A 19,429-nucleotide genomic window follows, 5' to 3' on the forward strand; every position below is an offset into this window, starting at 1 on the left:
GTGTTACTGTGACAGAGTTACTCCTCTGTGGCCTTTATTGGGCTTGCCAACTTAAACTTAAATTAAAATAAACAGACAGCGTGTTTGGTGAACATTGATTTCACTCATGTCAGAGCACACAAGCTAATAAATGGAGACAAATCACCTCTAAATGACAAAGTAGTGGAAGCATACACTTCTGTGCCATGTATCCATATTCATTTAGTTACATGTTGTACAACACACAGAAGAATAGACAGCAGAAAGGTTGACTTTGGTTGTCATTCAGTTCACGTTTGCATCTCTTTCATTTAACTTTAACTTTCACTGGCAAGTGGGCAGCTGCATCACCCCATCCTCACACCTCTGACGCATGTTGATTGTGCCGTCATGACTTCTTCCATAGGTACATGCAAATTCGATCCATTGATGATGGAATGAATATAGCTTAGCATCCGATACATATGCGAATCTGATATTACGTGAGCTCATGGCTTCTTCATCAGCAGTGCAGGGCTCTGTAAAAGATAACAGATGAACAGAATTGTTTAAAGGGGAAGCAGAATATGACTTTTACATCCAGTACTGGATGTTAAATGTCTGAGAGTGTAAATTACTTACTGAGACACTTCATCTCTCCAATCCATTTGCCATTGATGCAGGTTTTGTAGGACTCCCCCTCCATGATATGATGAGCCTGACAGACATATTCAACCCTTTCGTTGTGACTGTGGTGGCTGCGAGAAGTTTCTTTAGTGTCTCCATTGGTGAGAAAAGGCGACCTGCCACAACCCTGATTAGCTAAAAGAATGTAAAGAAACATCCCACAGAAAGGAAAACAGATGAATCAGTGTTTTTCTTATAAAGTTTATGAAAGTCTCACACAGCCAGCTCATTACCCTCAACCGGCTAAATTAAAATACAGTGTAATACACATTTTCCTTTTATAGTTTCCTTTCCTTTTATAGGGCGTTTTATTCTTTTCTTTTAGTGATGTTAATTAAACTTCTTTCAATGTAACATTGTAACACAATTCCTAATAAAAATGTTCAATTTTTTATATGAAACACTAAGACTAAGAATCACTTCTATCTATTTGAAAATAGCACCACAGAGATAAAATGTTTCAGGGAAGGAGAAAGAGAATCAAGAATTTTTAAGATTTGATCATATTTTCCTTTCCAAGAAAATGATTTCTTTCAACTACTGTCTTCCTTTGAAGAGTGTCTCCACGTCTGATGCATTTAAGCCTCACTGCTTTTCCTGGTCATAACTGATGCAATGTGGCATTTTTCTGTTTAGGAAGAAAATAATCTGTTTGGTCAAGAGGTTAAAGCTGCAGCATTTTAGACTTCAGATCAGACTTTCGGAATTCCATGAACCCGAATGCAGTATAGTTACTTTTGCTGAACCATTATTCAGTAAAAGTAATTAATCACCACTTTTCCCAGAGAACTTTCTCATATTACCTCATAAGTCAGTATTGTAACACAGTTGGTTTTGGTCAATAGGATTAACATACCGCCGCAGGTTGGGAAGGCGTCACTCCACTCCCCAGTTGGTAGACATTCAATCTCTTGAGACCCCTGTATTGTTAATCGATTGTCGCAGTGAAAGCGTAACTTGTGGCCGTTCTTAATTGTTTCATTTTGGGCTGGCAGTCCGGTCGCTGTGACATGAGGCTGCAGCGGACCAACTTCACAAGTGGTGTCTGGAGAAAGTAAAAGAGAAATGACTCTATGACATCGGGACATGGAATATTTGGAGCCCCGTTCGTTGTTGTTGGGGAATAATCTGCTCTTCCTGGAGGTTTATGTCCCACGGGGTCAGGGCAGTCACTTTTGTTGCCTAGTAACATGAATCGCAGTAATAAACGATTGCACAAATATTCTTTACAGAATAATTGTTTTGTGAGTCTACCTTCACACGAAGGGAACGGCTGATTCCACTGTCCATCCTCACCACACACCAGCCTGGAACTGCCGTTCAGAACTTGCCCGGGATTATCGCAGCTGAACGCGAGGGAGCGGCCAGGAACTATGGCGCCGTCGTTCTCGGGCAAACCTTGTACTCTGACCCCTCGGCCCCAGGTCGGGGGCTCGCAGCTCAAACCTGGGTTCACGCAAACAGCCGCTCGGATCAATGAAGGGAGCACAGCGCAGCATTCAGTGTTTATCACATCCTCGGGGGTTATTTAGCACAGGACTCGTGTAGATCAATGTAGCGGCCCTAGACCGTTATGGCATGACCAACGGTTTGAATGATTTTAGCTTTAAAAAAAAAAAAAAAAAAAAGAAGAAAATCATGTTTTTGGGATACATTTGTTTAAATACAGTACTCAAAGTTGCCTTGTACAATCCAACGGGAGGAGCAAACATACAACATTACATGAACATAAAACAACTTCATGGTTGACAAATTCATCAAAGATTTATCCAAAAAACAAACATCTTGGGAGATGTAATGAAGCGACACCCCAGGTTAATATTCACATGCTATTGACAAAGAACCGGACATGTGAAAATAGAATTATCAATCTATTGTAGGAAAGATTCAGCTGGGAGGGTTTCATGGCAACAAACGCCAGAGAAGTGCCATAAATAAATTAAATAAAAGTCACGTGACTATTTTGTCTGAATAAAAGGTTCCTTTAAAACAAAATCTCCTCTGTGTTGTTCCCAAGACTTACGATCACATATCGGCACGTGATTGGTCCATCTGTCCAGCAAACAAGTCCTGGTGTCCTCCCTGCTCACCATTTGATACCTAAAAAGAACCGTTTGTGGTTGTTCATCAGAGAAATGATCACGCAGAGAAAAAACACAGTATGCCAGGTGGATAGTTATATTTCTGCTGTTTTATAATTATATTATATAAATGGTTTATTTGAAACTACAGTGTATTTTCAAGCACATGTGGAGACTTTTCTTTTGTGAATACATTTATCACAATATCATGTGAAACCTGTGACTGCTGCTGACAACACATCACAATAATATATATAATAACACATATTTGTGATCAAATGAAAGACCATTTGTAATTGTAAAATGGAAAGTCATATAAAACATATAACATATCTTTATATCTGCTTACTTCTACATTATATTGTGCGTTAAATAACAAAGTGTATAAATACTGCTCTTAGTCTGTGTGTCCATTAAGTCGAGTTTTAATGCACCATTCCAAATGCACTTACCCTTCATTACAAAAGTATTTGATTGTGGTACCAAATACAAAGTCTTCACCCTTGATAATTTGATAATAGCCATTGTCAGTGTCTTCCGGAAGTTCACATGGCTTTACTGGAAGAATAAAGAAAAAAAGACATCTTTTCTAACGCAATTTTTCAAATATTGTTATTAACTTCAAACAGTCAACGCTTTTTAACGCTTATTTTATTCCTTTCATTGAAAAGTAACTGACAGCAATGTGGTTTCATTTTAACCATTTCTTGTTTAATAAAAGCACTTCATTGCAAAGCAGAAATGTTATCAGTTTTTTGCTTTGTAGTTTCTCGCAGTTGTTGGCCAAGACACAATGAAGCAGATGAATCATCAAAAGTTACTTTTGGAAAATAAAGTTATTAAGACATTTTCCAAATAATAGCATGCAGACCTGTGATTATCTTAATTAAGACAATTAACCGCATACAATAATCAATCAAACAAGACATTAGGAGAAAAGATAATTCATTTGAGCACATGAAATGAATCACGCTAGTTGTAACCGGATTACAGCGGGCCTCTCAAAAACAAAAACAAAGAAAGGAGTGGAGTAGAAAGCCATTTAACTCACAGTAGCAGCTTCCTCTACGGACTGCAGCCCAGCCTCCGAACTCAGGGCTACATATATAAGTGATGGCCGGACCTGATATGTAGCCAGTGTCACAAGTAAAACGCAGCACATCTCCTTTTTGGTACTCAGCTTTTTTGGAGTTTTCCGACACCTGAGAGTGAGGAACATTCGGGATGCCGGAACATCCTAACAAACAGCAACATGTGGATGAAAAGTAAATTGGACCTGTGCGCTTGACAATTGTATTTGACAGACTTCAGTCAAGACATTTGAATCAGGAGCTCTTTAAGTATGTGGTTGGAAAGGAGCTTAACTCTGACACTACCGTCACTGAGACACACACACCACACACTAACAGCAGATCTGGGTTCCATTTAACATTCACACTTACCAGTCTGTGATGAAGAGACTTTCACGCTCATCCACAGGTGGAGTAACAGAAAGATGGAAGACACTTGCATTTTGGCACAGTCGGAGGCTGACAGCCTGACAAAGTCTGTTTTTCTGGTGCTTGTCCCCGGGCTGTTGTCCTCGGGGGGGATCAAAGGAAGTAACATGGACTGACCCGTGGGATGGCAGGGGTGTAATATTACAACGTGACGCATGGGGACACACAGCACGCACTTTGCATGGGTAACACTAAACGTTGCAGAAAGTCCTCTGTGCCATGATGGATCAATTCTTAGACATCTTTGGTATCCCATCACATTTATAAAAGAATCCCTCTGAGCAATTCTGCTTTTCAACCAGAAAGTAAAAACATACTTTGTGATAACTTGATAAGGAAACATTTATGATCCCATTCGATTTGACCTGACAGCATCAACAACAAAGCCAAAAAACAAATATGAGTAAAAAAAGGCAAACGAGGGGGAATATATGAGTAGTTTTGTTTAAAATGGATTACTTGCTGTTTGTGACTATTTGCTGATGATGAAATAGTTTCTGTCCAGTTTGATTACCACACGCTCTGCTTCATGGACAGCGTGGACACTTGAGCAAAGTCCACGGTGAAAACCGTTAGGTGGATCGATCAGTCAATAAAGTAATTGGGTCACATGGGAGAGGATCACTGCTTGTATTGTACTACAAAGATTCTTACTTCAAAGTCCGTTAAATGATTAATGCTGGGGAAACATCTTCAGCATTTCATTCCTCAAAATGCTCAAAACATCGTGTAGAGCAACATTGAGTAAGTCGAACCCCGATTCTTAGGTTCACGTTGTCTCCTGACTGGATGTCAGCAGGTAGATGATCAACAGAGAGCGTGTTCAAAGGATCTCTATTGATAATGTTCTGTTGTTTTACTGAATAGTTCCTCTAAAGCACTTTTATTTCCTTTGTTGCATCCGACAAATTTACAACTTGTTACGACGCTGTAACTGTACTCTGACTCCATTTCTGGTATTTTTTCTGTATATTTTAGTCCCTCTAATATTTCTAAACGATTTTAATACTTCTTGTTTTGAATGTCCTTAATAAAACGTTTTTCTCTATTCAAAGCTCTTTAGATTATTGCTTTAGTTTTTTCATGTTAACTATAGCTGTAGTGTCATGGTACCCTGACGGGGCGAACCCAGGTGCTGGAACCCAGAGAAAAGACAGGTAAGTCGTGGTAGAGTGTACAGGTTTATTGTGTCGGTGCGGCAGACAGGGACTTGGCTTGGACGAGGTCCGGGCTTGAGGATGGGTGATACCGCTTGGCTGGAGGTCCCCCCTGGCGTGCTCCTGAAGCAGTTTCCTGAGGCACGAGAACAAGGGTTAGTTTAAATAGAAAAGGCAAGGCAGGACAAGACAAAGCTTGGCTGGGGCCTGGCGAGTCGACGTTGAATGGCAACGAACTGACGACGGCACGGGGTTTTGCAGCTCCTTAAGAGGAGGTGAGGTGACGAGGGTGATTGACTGCAGCTGGTGGGAAGAGTGGAGCAGAGCTGGCGGGGGAGGAGTCCGACAGGGGCAACATGACATGTAGTTTCCTTTTCATATTTGGTAATTTGGTCATCGTTTAACCAAAATTACAATGTAAACAAAACAAACTGAATCAATTTGAAAATATGTCATTAAATATAAATAAAATGCACCCATGACCAAAACTAAGAGGAGACATTTTTGACATTTTTCAATTCAAGTGTTCTGCAAGTTTTAAACAAAGTAGATGGACTGAATAATTAAGTACAATATTTACAATTAAATATGTCTATGTATTGCATCATTATGTACATAACTTCTTAATATGATGTTATAAACACAAATAAACACGTTTAAACACACTTTAAGCCGAACACTCATCTCATCATCATCTCATCTTCAGCCGCTTATCCGGGGTCGGGTCGTGGGGCCAACAGCTCCAGCAGGGGACCCCAAACGTCCCTTTCCCGGGGCCACATCTACCAGCTCTGACTGGGGGATCCCAAGGCGTTCCCAGGCCAGTGCAGAGATCTATACCACCTGGTCCTGGCTCTTCCCCGGGGCGTCTTCCCAGCTGGATGTGCCTAGAACACCTCCCAAGGGAGGCATCCAGGGGGCATCCTTGACCAGATGCCCAAACCACCTGAACGCAAAGGAGCAGCGGCTCTACTCCGAGCTCCTCACGAATGGCTGAGCTTCTCACCCTTCTATCTCTAAGGGAAACACCAGCCACTCTCCTGAGGAAACCCATTTTGGCCGCTTGTACCCGTGAGCTAGTTCTTTCGGTCATGACCCATCCTTGTTTAAACACACTTTAAGCCGAACACTTTTACTGAACATTGTGATTTTGTTTTCATGATTGACAAAGTATAAAACTGTTCTCTGCAGTGTTACTGTGACAGAGTTACTCCTCTGTGGCCTTTATTGGGCTTGCCAACTTAAACTTAAATTAAAACTCTTATAAATAAACAGACAGCGTGTTTCCGTTGGATAGCTTTAATATGCAGAGGTCTGAAACTTAAACAGGTGAAAGATATACAAACAAATATAGTCTCACCAAACTGTGTTGGGATTTAGAACATTGATTTTACTCATGTCAGAGCACACAAGCTAATAAATGGAGACAAATCACCTCTAAATGACAAAGTAGTGGAAGCATACACTTCTGTGCCATGTATCCATATTCATTTAGTTACATGTTGTACAACACACAGAAGAATAGACAGCAGAAAGGTTTACTTTGGTTGTCATTCAGCTCATGTTTGCATCTCTTTCATTTAACTTTAACTTTCACTGGCAAGTGGGCAGCTGCATCACCCCATCCTCACACCTCTGACGCATGTTGATTGTGCCGTCATGACTTCTTCCTTTGGTACATGCAAAACTGATCCATTGATGATGGAATGAATATAGCTTAGCATCCGATCCATATCTGGATCTGATATTACGTGAGCTCATGGCTTCTTCATCAGTAGTGCAGGGTTCTGTAAAAGATAACAGATAAACAGGTTTAAAGGGGAATCAGAATATGACTTTTACATCCAGTACTGGATGTTAAATGTCTGAGAGTGTAAATGACTTACTGAGACACTTCATCTCTCCAACCCAACTGCCATTGATGCAGGTTTTGTAGGGCTCCCCCTCCATGGTATGATAAGCCTGACAGACATATTCAACCCTTTCGTTGTGTCTGTGGTGGCTGCGAGAAGTTTCTTTAGTGTCTCCATTGGTGAGAAAAGGCGACCTGCCACAATCCAGAGGAACTACAAGAATGTAGAAAAGCATCCCACAGAAATGAAAACAGAATTATCAGTGTTTGTTCTTATGAAAGTCTGTCAAAGTCTCACACTGCCAGCTTGTTACCCTCAACCTGGAAAATTAAAATACAGTATAATACACATTTTCCTTCATAGTTTCAAATTTCAGGGCTTTTTAGATTCAACTTCTTTTTAATGTTATGTTATGTTATTCTAGTTTATGCCTATGCCTTTTTTAAATCCTAAAGATTTTAAACATAAAGTTTTCATTTTCTTTGTTACAACACCTTAACTGTACTCGGACTTTAATCCTGGTAATTCCTTTGTATATTTTAGTCCCTAAAATTTTATAAAAATGTGAATTACTTTTTGTATTTTATATACTATTCCTTCCTTTTGGGGAAATGGAGCAAATTATCTGTTAGAACCAATCTTCACAATCTGTGAAGTAACTGTTTACCGTCCAACCAGAACTCTACGCTCCTCTGAACACACCACTTTGGTTACTCCCAAGTTTAAGTACAAAAAGTATGGAGGCCGGTCTTTTGCCATCCAGGGACCTAAACTGTGGAACGCACTTCCAGCTCATCTGCAAAGCATCACGGTGTTAAGTGTTTTTAAATCACAGTTGAAAACACTTAACACCGTGATGTGTACACTAACTGTAGTGTTAAAGCGCTTTGAGTGGTCAGAAGACTAGAAAAGCGCTGTACAAGTCCATTTACCAAGTTCATTTAGTTTGAATGAAAAACATTCTCTCTCCCAACCCCCCCTCAATCAATTCCATTATTTCAAAATAAAAGCCTCAATGATTATCTGTACCTCAACCATAGGTACACCACAATTGCTTTCAAATACTAATAAAACTAGTACTTACTTCTTCTACTGCTAGTACCACTAGTACCAAAATTACAACTATAACTAGTACTAAAACTTATATTACTACAATTTTTTTTTGCTTTTATTAGTTCTGTATTTTTTCAAATTCATAGAAGCTTCTCCCATTTCTGTTTTTTTTGCAATTCTTTCAAGTTCATTTCAGCTTTTCTCATTTCTGTATTTTCAGCCATTTTTAAATGTATTTCAGCTTCTTCTATTTCAATTTTTTCAGCAATGTTTATAATTATTTCAGCTAGTTTTATTTCTGTACTCTAAGCAACTTTCCGAAATTAATTTCAGCTTCATGCATTCCAACGCATTTTTAGCAGGAAATTTTCTAGTTGAAAATAATAAGCCTATTTTAAACATTCATTATCAATGGACGTGAATGACGACTCAATTTTAAATAGTTCTTGTGTGGAAAGTGTGGTCAGGCTTCAGCATTGGGTGGTATTTTTGGTTTTTACATTTTCATTTCCCTTTTCCAGATTAGTCTGAAATTGATCAGTTGACTTTCAGTCTAATCTGATTGTTGGGTCACCGCTAGAAGGTCAGAACACACGACGAGTCAAGGGAGAAGACAAACTAAACTACCAAGAGGCTGTGTTCTTTGTTTTGGTCCAGCACATCCCATGATGGGTTATGTTTGTATCCCTGCGATCGGTCTTCCCACAACTATGTCTTTCTCTCATTTACTATGAAGGAAGACCTTCTGGTTCATTTGGGAAAGCCTGCTGTACCTTTGCATGTAGGAGCATGGCCACTCCACTCTCCATTTTCATCACAATACAGTTCCTGTGAGCCATCGAGGACTGAACTCCTGGATTTGCAGCTGAATCGAATGACATCGATATGGACAGTGTCGTCCACGTGAATCGCTGGGCACTGTCGGGCTGGAAGGAAAAAATAAATACATTTGATAATATGGTAAGTATGAACAGGATGGCCACACGATTTATCTTAAAAGAGGAATGAAGAGAATGTCAGTAAATACATTTATTAGGCTATAAATGCATGGATGATTCAGATGTATCTCCATTCCATAATAGGTAATAAAACATGTGTACATATACAGTATTACAGGTTGAATATGTACACAATTATGGTAGGCTACACGTTTATAATGTAATTTGTGTAAATTCCATGCATGCATAAGCATACATGGCCAGTAAAGCTGTTTTTGATTCGAGAGCTTCCTTTCTGCGACTTTGTGAAATACTTTTTGTACATACGTATGCAAGTAATGTTTCTCTCCTTCCATTGGCCGTCTTTAAGTATGTGGTTGGAAAGGAGCTTAACTCTGACACTACCGTCACTGAGACACACACACCACACACTAACAGCAGATCTGGGTTCCATTTAACATTCACACTTACCAGTCTGTGATGAAGAGACTTTCACGCTCATCCACAGGTGGAGTAACAGAAAGATGGAAGACACTTGCATTTTGGCACAGTCGGAGGCTGACAGCCTGACAAAGTCTGTTTTTCTGGTGCTTGTCCCCGGGCTGTTGTCCTCGGGGGGGGGATCAAAGGAAGTAACATGGACTGACCCGTGGGATGGCAGGGGTGTAATATTACAACGTGACGCATGGGGACACACAGCACGCACTTTGCATGGGTAACACTAAACGTTGCAGAAAGTCCTCTGTGCCATGATGGATCAATTCTTAGACTCTTCATAATGCACATCTTTAGTATCCCATCACATTTATAAAAGAATCCCTCTGAGCAATTCTGCTTTTCAACCAGAAAGTAAAAACATACTTTGTGATAACTTGATAAGGAAACATTTATGATCCCATTCGATTTGACCTGACAGCATCAACAACAAAGCCAAAAAACAAATATCATGAGTAAAAAAAGGCAAACGAGGGGGAATATATGAGTAGTTTTGTTTAAAATGGATTACTTGCTGTTTGTGACTATTTGCTGATGATGAAATAGTTTCTGTCCAGTTTGATTACCACACGCTCTGCTTCATGGACAGTGTGGACACTTGAGCAAAGTCCACGGTGAAAACCGTTAGGTGGATCGATCAGTCAATAAAGTAATTAGGTCACATGGGAGAGGATCACTGCTTGTATTGTACTACAAAGATTCTTACTTCAAAGTCCGTTAAATGATTAATGCTGGGGAAACATCTTCAGCATTTCATTCCTCAAAATGCTCAAAACATCGTGTTGAGCAACATTGAGTAAGTCGAACCCCGATTCTTAGGTTCACGTTGTCTCCTGACTGGATGTCAGCAGGTAGATGATCAACAGAGAGCGTGTTCAAAGGATCTCTATTGATAATGTTCTGTTGTTTTACTCACTAGTTCCTCTAAAGCACTTTTATTTCCCTTGTTGCATCCGACAAATTTACAACTTGTTACGACGCTGTAACTGTACTCTGACTCCATTTCTGGTATTTTCTCTGTATATTTTAGTCCCTCTAATATTTCTAAACGATTTTAATACTTCTTGTTTTGAATGTCCTTAATAAAACGTTTTTCTCTATTCAAAGCTCTTTTAAATTGTTGCTTTAGTTTTTTCATGTTAACTATTGTCATGGTTTGGTCTCTCTTCCTGTTTTAGTTTGAAGTTTCATGTTCCTTGTGGTCTTGGGTTAACTTCACTTCCTGCCTTGTCCTGTGATTGCCTGAGTGTTCCCACCTGTGTCCAATCACCTGCACCTCCCTTGTGTATTTAAGCCCCGTGTGCCTGTTGTCCCTTGTCGCGTCATTGTCTGATGTCAAGTTGTCGTTGGTGCACGTTTTTCCTCGGTTTTGGGTTTTTCTAGAATAAAGAGCACTTTGTCGAAAAACTCTGCGTTTGGGTCCTCCCTGCAGCCTGCACCAGCTTCCACCTCGTGACACAATAGCTGTAGTTTCCTTTTCATATTTGGTAATTTGGTCATTGCTTACATTGTAATTTTGGTTAAACAAAACAAACTGAATCGATTTGAAAATGTCATTAAATATAAATAAAATGCACCCATGACCAAAACTAAGAGGAGAAAAAAGAACATTTTTCAATTCAAGTGTTCTGCAAGTTTTAAACAAAGTAGATGGACTGAATAATTAAGTACAATATTTACAATTAAATATGTCTATGTATTGCATCATTATATACATAACTTCTGAATATGATGTTATAAACACACTTTAAGCCGAACACTCATCTCATCATCATCTCAGCTTCAGCCGCTTATCTGGGGTCGGGTCGTGGGGCCATCAGCTCCAGCAGGGGACCCCAAACGTCCCTTTCCCGGGGCCACATCTACCAGCTCTGACTGGGGGATCCCAAGGCGTTCCCAGGCCAGTGCAGAGATCTATACCACCTGGTCCTGGCTCTTCCCCGGGGCGTCTTCCCAGCTGGACGTGCCTGGAACACCTCCCAAGGGAGGCGTCCAGGGGGCATCCTTTACCAGATGCCCAAACCACCTGAACGCAAAGGAGCAGCGGCTCTACTCCGAGCTCCTCACGAATGGCTGAGCTTCTCACCCTTCTATCTCTAAGGGAGACACCAGCCACTCTCCTGAGGAAACCCATTTTGGCCGCTTGTACCCGTGAGCTAGTTCTTTCGGTCATGACCCATCCTTGTTTAAACACACTTTAAAACACTTTTACTGAACATTGTGATTTTGTTTTCATGATTGACAAAGTATAAAACTGTTCTCTGCAGTGTTACTGTGACAGAGTTACTCCTCTGTGGCCTTTATTGGGCTTTCCAACTTAAACTTAAATTAAAACTCGTATAAATAAACAGACAGCGTGTTTCCGTTGGATAGCTTTAATATGCAGTGGTCTGAAACTTAAACAGGTGAAAGATATACAAACAAATACAGTCTCACCAAACTGTGTTGGGAGTTAGAACATTGATTTCACTCATGTCAGAGCACACATGCTAATAAATGGAGACAAATCACCTCTAAATGACAAAGTAGTGGAAGCATACACTTCTGTGCCATGTATCCATATTCATTTAGTTACATGTTGTACAACACACAGAAGAATAGACAGCAGAAAGGTTGACTTTGGTTGTCATTCAGCTCACGTTTGCATCTCTTTCATTTAACTTTAACTTTCACTGGCAAGTGGGCAGCTGCATCACCCCATCCTCACACCTCTGACGCATGTTGATTGCGCCGTCATGACTTCTTCCATAGGTACATGCAAAACTGATCCATTGAAGATGGAATGAATATAGCTTATCATCCGCTACATATTTGAATCTGATATTACGTGAGCTCATGGCTTCTTTATCAGCAGTGCAGGGTTCTGTAAAAGATAACATAAACAGGTTTAAGGGGGAAGCAGAATATGACTTTTACATCCAGTACTGGATGTTAAATGTCTGAGAGTGTAAATGACTTACTGAGACACTTCATCTCTCCAACCCAACTGCCATTGATGCAGGTTTTGTAGGACTCCCCCTCCATGGTATGATAAGCCTGACAGACATATTCAACCCTTTCGTTGTGTCTGTGGTGGCTGCGAGAAGTTTCTTTAGTGTCTCCATTGGTGAGAAAAGGCGACCTGCCACAATCCAGAGGAACTACAAGAATGTAGAAAAGCAGGGTTTTTAGATTTCTACAACATCAATGGCTGGTTTTCACTGTGGTGTTCCTCAATGTTTTGATGTGTCAAATGTTGTATTTTAGGGAGATCGTTACACCATTTCTGATCAATTCTCGAGTGATTAAAATGAATTAATCCAGCACTAAATCGGTGTTAGAAAAGGTCCTCACCCCCAAACTGCTGCACCAACTTCTTGAGAGCATTCAAATTTCCATCATATACTTTTTCAACTTTTGTTTATGACAAGAAAACCTTTACTAATGTTCATGTTCCAAGCTTTCAGAAGATGAGTACTACTCCTGGTATATACTGTCCCTCCTCTGTCACATATAAAATACCCAAAATGGGGCTACTTGGTTTTCTAGGTGTTACGGATGACATAAACCAAACATGTTTCATTATTTTACTAATGCTTTTTGTTGGTTACACTATTTATGAAAAATGTATTTTTACACAGAGAGCAAATACTGTGGATTTTGTTCCCCATCTTTAAGAGGGTTGTTGTATTGATGGAAATATCTACAGCCAGTACGAAGAAGAGTGGTTAGAGTGACCTAGAACTCTTTCAACTCACAACCTTTTGTGAATATCGCATTAACATAGATGTGCTAAAACAACACTTTCAAGTGTGATTTCACTTACACCTGTTCTTACCTTCACATATTTCTGTTTCATTCCACTTAGTGTTGAGGCATGTTGCAATGCCTTCAACACCACTTGTGTCACAGGTGTACTTTAGGGTCTCCCCATCCATATATATTTCTTTGTCTGCAGTGATGATCATTGACTCCTTCTTGGGCTTTTCACAGTATGCTGAAATGCAAGATATAGTTTTGTTGTCTATTGTTGCACCCACGTTTTAAAATTGTGTTGTCAAACTTAATTGTGTATCAACTTTTATATCTTAATTGTATCGTTGTTAAATTTTATACCCTCACCTATTTTTATTTTTTGTGGTTTTTTTTCAAACATTTCATTTTCTACTTAATTTGTAAATTTCAACTCTATGCAAAGTATGTGAAAAATAAAAGGAAGGACCAATATCATTCCATACATGCATAAGGATTTATCTTTATTCTAAAATTGTGACTTTTTGAAAAGCTTTGTGTACGTACGTTTGCAAGGAAAGATGTTCCCCTTCCATTGGCCATTTTTGCATATGATTCCAGGTTCACCCTCCATCATGTAATCTTTACGGCACAGATATATTACTCTTGAGTCAGACGAGTATTCCTTCTGATACCGACCCTGAACCACAGCATTGTCAACCTTACGTGGTGGGTCGCAAGGTTTAGCAGTTGCTGCAAGTTCTGAAGACACGCACAGCTTTTGGTTATGGCCTGTACTCCTCTGTAAACATGCTCAATTACATCTGATAGAATTCGATTGAAGACGACTCACGTGTACAGATTGCTTGGGGGGAAAATCCATTTGAACGCCATTCTCCCGCTCTACAATTCAGCTGTTTAACCTCTGGTCTGTATCCTGGGTCACAAGTAATCGGGGCCTCTGAGCTTTGTTCATATGGTCTGTTCGCTCTCCCATTAAGAATCGCTGGCAATTCTCCACACGCTTCATTCTCTAGAAAAAATATGATTGCAAACATTCAGGTATGTAAATTATTGCTAAAAAATACTAGTAATACATTATTTTAAAATTTGGCATAAAGAAAAACAACTTTAACTAATAGAACATTTAGTTGAGATTATTGAAACCACAATATACTGCTGTGCATTCCTATCAGATATTGAGCAATGGGGAAAGCATGCGCACGAGGGAGTGGGTTCGACCTAAATATGTTTACATCCTTAGAAATGTTTCGTTTATTCCTCAGTAAATCTTTGGGTATTGCTTCATGCGGGTCACAAGCTGCAGTGTAGTGCATTTCAGATGATTTACCGATGCATTTTTCCACTCCAGACCACTGTTGCGATGCAGACGCCTTGTCACATCTAGCCATGGCCCACCAGCCTCTGGTAAAAAGTTTATAGCCTTCTTTACAGGTGTAGAACACTGTATAATTGTATGGACCAGCTACAATTCCATTTGGTACATCAGGTTTGGAACATGACCCTGAGAACAAAACAAACACACGAAAAACACATAGGGATAAATAGCAAATGGTAGCATGCTAACACATGTAGCTGAGGAAGTTAACACGCTGGACATTTATCTGCATGCTTTTGTCATTTTAAATAAGAAGATGTTGGTCATAGGATCAAAGCACTGCTGTGTATAAGTACACAACACTGAGTCTGATAAAACAAGAGACAACTTTAGCAAATCAAACATATTTTAAATTTAGCTTGAAGAGCAGAATTAATCAGACATGTCTGTCTCGATGGGAAGAAATGGAAAAATTGCCCAACAATCAATATCTTCAATCGTATTACCAACAATATTGCGAGAAATTTACAGACAAATTGATGGATGTAGAAGTGTATCTGTAGATTTACGAATGCCTGTGTGTTTCAAATTAAATCAAAATTCAGTTTTACATTTTGCAATAGCACACAATGACGAAATAATATTCATTTTTTAGATGATTGGTAAGAGGGGTCACATGTTTGCAAAGTTAGTAGGCATACATTTAGGTTAGTTGATAACACAACTATGAACTAACTTCAACACATATTTAAAGATAATTAATCTAAACGTACACACTGATATCAAATCACCACCAACCAAATAGCATTTACAATGAGCAGCGTAGACAGGGACCAAGCAATGCTACTAGTATATTGAAGTGACTAGAAGTCGATCCGAAAACAAAGGTTATTTCACACGATGTTCACACGATTGTTGATGGATGACAGCAATTATAGTAAAGAAAAAAAATAAGAAACTAAAAGATCTTTTTGCACTTGTATGCTTGTATGAAAGTAATATGACTGTAAAAACATTCACTTTGAAATACCTTGACAAAGAGGATTTGGTTTCCATCCCTCTCTGGTGCATGTAGCCAAGATAACACCATGTGGCTTCTTGTAGCCCCTCACACACGTATACCTTACAGTCTCATCCAATGTTTTTTTTTCACGCCATTGAACATCCCAGTTATACACATGTTGCGGTCTCTGATTGCTGCATGTGACCTCTAGAAAAAGAGAGATGCTAGTTTGAATGACAATGATGTGATCAAAGAACGACAAGGTCACACTCTGCGTCTTGTACTGAGCCCATGTAGTTTCATACCTTGGCACACTGGTCTGAGGTCCCAGTCTCCAGTCTCTTTGCATGTAACCACTGCTGAGCTTACCCGATGGTTATCAATCCAGTACTTGTGTCCACAAACGACTCTCACTGTTTCACCAGGTGAAAACACATTGACGGATGCAGGTTCGTACTGTGTTCCCTCCAGTGATGTCGGTGGCAGCTTACATACTATTCCTTCATTTTGGGGAAATGAAGCACGTCATCTGTTATCTGAACCAATTTTCACAATCTGTAGTGAAACAACCATCAAACTGGAATACTCGGTTCACACTTACGTTCACATACAGGTGTGGGGCTCCAGTTTGCTCTTATTCCACTTTTGAGGCATTTTGAAGGTCTTTCATCAACCGATTTGTATGAAGGGTTACAACGGAAGGACAGATACTCGTTTTCACTGTACTCATCCACATCCCCAGTAACAAAGCCATTTCGAATAATGGGTACTTTACAGGTTATCGCTGTTGAAAAAACAGTAAAAAAAGACATCTTTCAAAAAAAAGGAAATGCATGGTGACCGTATTGTAGTTTGAAACAATAATCCTATTTTAAACATTTATTATTAATGGACGTGAATGACAACTCAATTTTAAATAGTTCTTGTGTGGAAAGTGTGGTGAGGCTTCAGGATTGGGTGGTATTTTTGGTTTTCCCCCACCATATTCCATTATTTCAAAATAAAGCCTCAATGATTATCTGTACCTCAACCATAGGTACACCACAATTGCTTTCAAATACTAATAAAACTAGTACTTAATTCTTCTACTGCTAGTACCACTAGTACCAAAATTACAACTATAACTAGTACTAAAACTTATATTACTACAGAAAATGTATTTTTTAATTCTCAGTATTTCCTATTTCTATTGTTTCAGCAATGTTTAAATTAATTTCAGCTTTTATTAGTTCTGTATTTTTTCAAATTCATAGAAGCTTCTCCCATTTCTGTTTTTTTTTTGCAATTCTTGCAAGTTCATTTCAGCTTTTCTCATTTCTGTATTTTCAGCAATTTTTAAATGTATTTCAGCTTCTTCTATTTCTATTTTTTCAGCAATGTTTATAATTATTTCAGCTAGTTTTATTTCTGTACTTTAGGCAACTTTCTGAAATTAATTTCAGCTTCATGCATTCCAACGCATTTTCAGCAGGAAATGCATTTTCTAGTTTAAAAATAATAAGCCTATTTTAAACATTCATTATCAATGGACGTGTGGAAAGTGTGGTGAGGCTTCAGCATTAGGTGGTGTTTTTGGTTTTTACATTTTCATTTCCCTTTTCCAGATTAGTCGGAAATTGATCAGTTGACTTTCAGTCTAATCTGATTCTTGGGTCACCGCTAGAAGGTCAGAACACACGAGTCAAGGAAGAAGAAAAAACTAAACTACCAATAGGCTGTGTTCTTTGTTTTGGTCCAGCACATCCCATGATGGGTTATGTTTGTATCCGTGCGATCGGTCTTCCCACAACTATGTCTTTCTCTCATTTACTATGAAGGAAGACCTTCTGGTTCATTTGGGAAAGCCTGCTGTACCTTTGCATGTAGGAGCTTGGCCACTCCACTCTCCATTTTCATCACAATACAGTTCCTGTGAGCCATCGAGGACTAAACTCCTGGATTTGCAGCTGAATCGAATGACATTGCCATAGGCTGCTTCCTCTGTGTTTCCAGCTACTTGGACAGTGTCGTCCACGTGAATCGCTGGGCACTGTCTGGCTGGAAGGAAAAAATAAAATACATTTGATAATATGGTAAGAATGAACATTTTTCAATATTTTCTTGTTTGAAAAGGTGCTGAACAAATATGATGCTTTTTTTCCAGCTTTACCTTCACAGACAGGAACCACACCATCCCAGCCTGCAGCCATGCAGCGCCGGACGTTTGAGCGACTGACCATTTGATAACTGAAACAGGTATTGTGTAGGACATGAATAATGGACATGCTTAAATTGCACTGCTTTTTATGCACGGCATTGTGATACAGAATGTTATGTTCGAAGGGAAAAAAGATTAAGAGAAAACATACAAATTAAAAACAGTACATTTTAGTTTATAAATATTGTCCTACCCTTTATGGCAGGTGTACACAACTTGTGACCCAAAGACAAAATCTTCTCCCTTTTGCAGATTAAAATCTGCATAACTAGCTTCACCAGGATGGCCACATGACTTCGCTTTAACAGGAATGAAACAAAGTCGGTAATATATATTTTTATACCTAAACAAAATATATTGACCATACAGTTTTATCTCCATTCAATAATAAGTATTATAATATTTAATTGTTATGTCTTTAACATTTAATAATACTAACACTTGAAAGTTGCACTCATTTAAGAGAACATACACAGCATTAGACGTTGAATATGTACAGAGGGTACTCTGTGGGTTCCTACTGGAAGATTATTAATTCATTTGCAAACAATAAAAGATTGTAACTCACGTTGACATGGTTGGCCTTTTGACTGCCAGTTTCCTTGGATACACAGCAGTTTGAAAAAGCCACTGAAGCCAACATTGCATCCCACTCTCACTTGTTCTCCACTGGGGTAAGTGGCCGCCAGATTGGTTGTGTCAAAATTCGAATCAAACAGGGGGCCAGTTATAAACTTTTCACGTGTACATTCTATGGGACAGCAAAAAACAGATTATTGAACACACACACACACAAACACACACATACACACCAACAGAACATTCAGTTAAGAAGGAACAGGAACCCTACCCACTTGTTTTAACTACTTTGTCTTACCTTGACTTTTCACAAGGGTCAGTGTATACATCAACAGAAATAGGACACAGCTTTGGGTTTTTACACCCATTTTCTCTTCATAAGCCTGAGCCACCAAATGGAAGTAGAAACCGACGAAAGAAACACTATTATAGACAGAGAGAGCTGTGAGTTCCACTGTCAACAATAGGTTGCTCAATGATTTGCGCAGGTCCAAAGACGAGCTCAGGCTCATTGGGACAGAAAAAAAGAGGAAGCGACCACATAAAGAAAACCTCACAAAACAATCACTGTGTATAGGTACACTAAGATCTATAATGCAAATAAGCTAAATGATCCATGGAAATTATTTAGCAAATGAAAGATCACACAAAAAAAAAAACTAATGGGTTTTTCAATGGTTTAATAGACATTTTTTTTTATTCAGTGACAAAAAAAAAAGTTTAGTATTCCAGTAAAGTGTTTGTTTTTTTCCCTCCCTTGGTAATCATTTGCAGCAATCAATTGAGCAAACAAATGTGTTGCACACAGAAAGTCAGTAAAGTCTTCCAATCCAAAGTAAATATTAAATGAAAAACCTGAGATGGGCAACTGCGATATTC

General features: G+C 39.1%; 1 protein-coding gene across 1 annotated transcript; it reads right to left on the reverse strand.

Annotated features, from left to right (window-relative positions):
* Positions 1-3: 3 nt before the first annotated feature.
* cfhl1 (complement factor H like 1) lies at positions 4-19,154 on the reverse strand. The gene is made up of 27 exons (XM_062563480.1): positions 18,849-19,154; positions 18,540-18,722; positions 18,165-18,270; positions 17,924-18,000; positions 17,629-17,811; positions 16,376-16,558; positions 16,080-16,274; positions 15,802-15,981; positions 14,784-14,963; positions 14,286-14,465; positions 14,000-14,194; positions 13,539-13,697; positions 12,682-12,861; positions 12,395-12,584; positions 12,158-12,161; positions 9,698-9,947; positions 9,062-9,214; positions 7,269-7,448; positions 6,978-7,169; positions 4,169-4,552; positions 3,778-3,963; positions 3,179-3,284; positions 2,669-2,745; positions 1,900-2,091; positions 1,502-1,690; positions 601-780; positions 4-497 (listed from the first exon to the last, which is right to left on the reverse strand). The coding sequence occupies exons 1-27, from the start codon at positions 19,060-19,062 to the stop codon at positions 304-306; spliced, it is 4,692 nt and encodes a 1,563-aa protein (XP_062419464.1). The 5' UTR covers positions 19,063-19,154; the 3' UTR covers positions 4-303.
* Positions 19,155-19,429: the final 275 nt, after the last annotated feature.

The sequence above is a fragment of the Pungitius pungitius genome, chromosome 7, assembly GCF_949316345.1.
Source record: "Pungitius pungitius chromosome 7, fPunPun2.1, whole genome shotgun sequence".
Lineage (NCBI taxonomy): Eukaryota > Metazoa > Chordata > Actinopteri > Perciformes > Gasterosteidae > Pungitius > Pungitius pungitius.

Coding starts and splice junctions, on each gene's coding strand:
- cfhl1 (XM_062563480.1), bottom strand. CDS start 19,062: ATGAGCCTGAGCTCGTCTTTGGACCTGCGCAAATCATTGAGCAACCTA. Junction 16,275..16,375: donor CCCCACACCTGTATGTGAAC/GTAAGTGTGAAC, acceptor CCCAAAATGAAG/GAATAGTATGTAAGCTGCCA. Junction 7,449..9,061: donor CCATGCTCCTACATGCAAAG/GTACAGCAGGCT, acceptor ACATTCTTGTAG/TTCCTCTGGATTGTGGCAGG.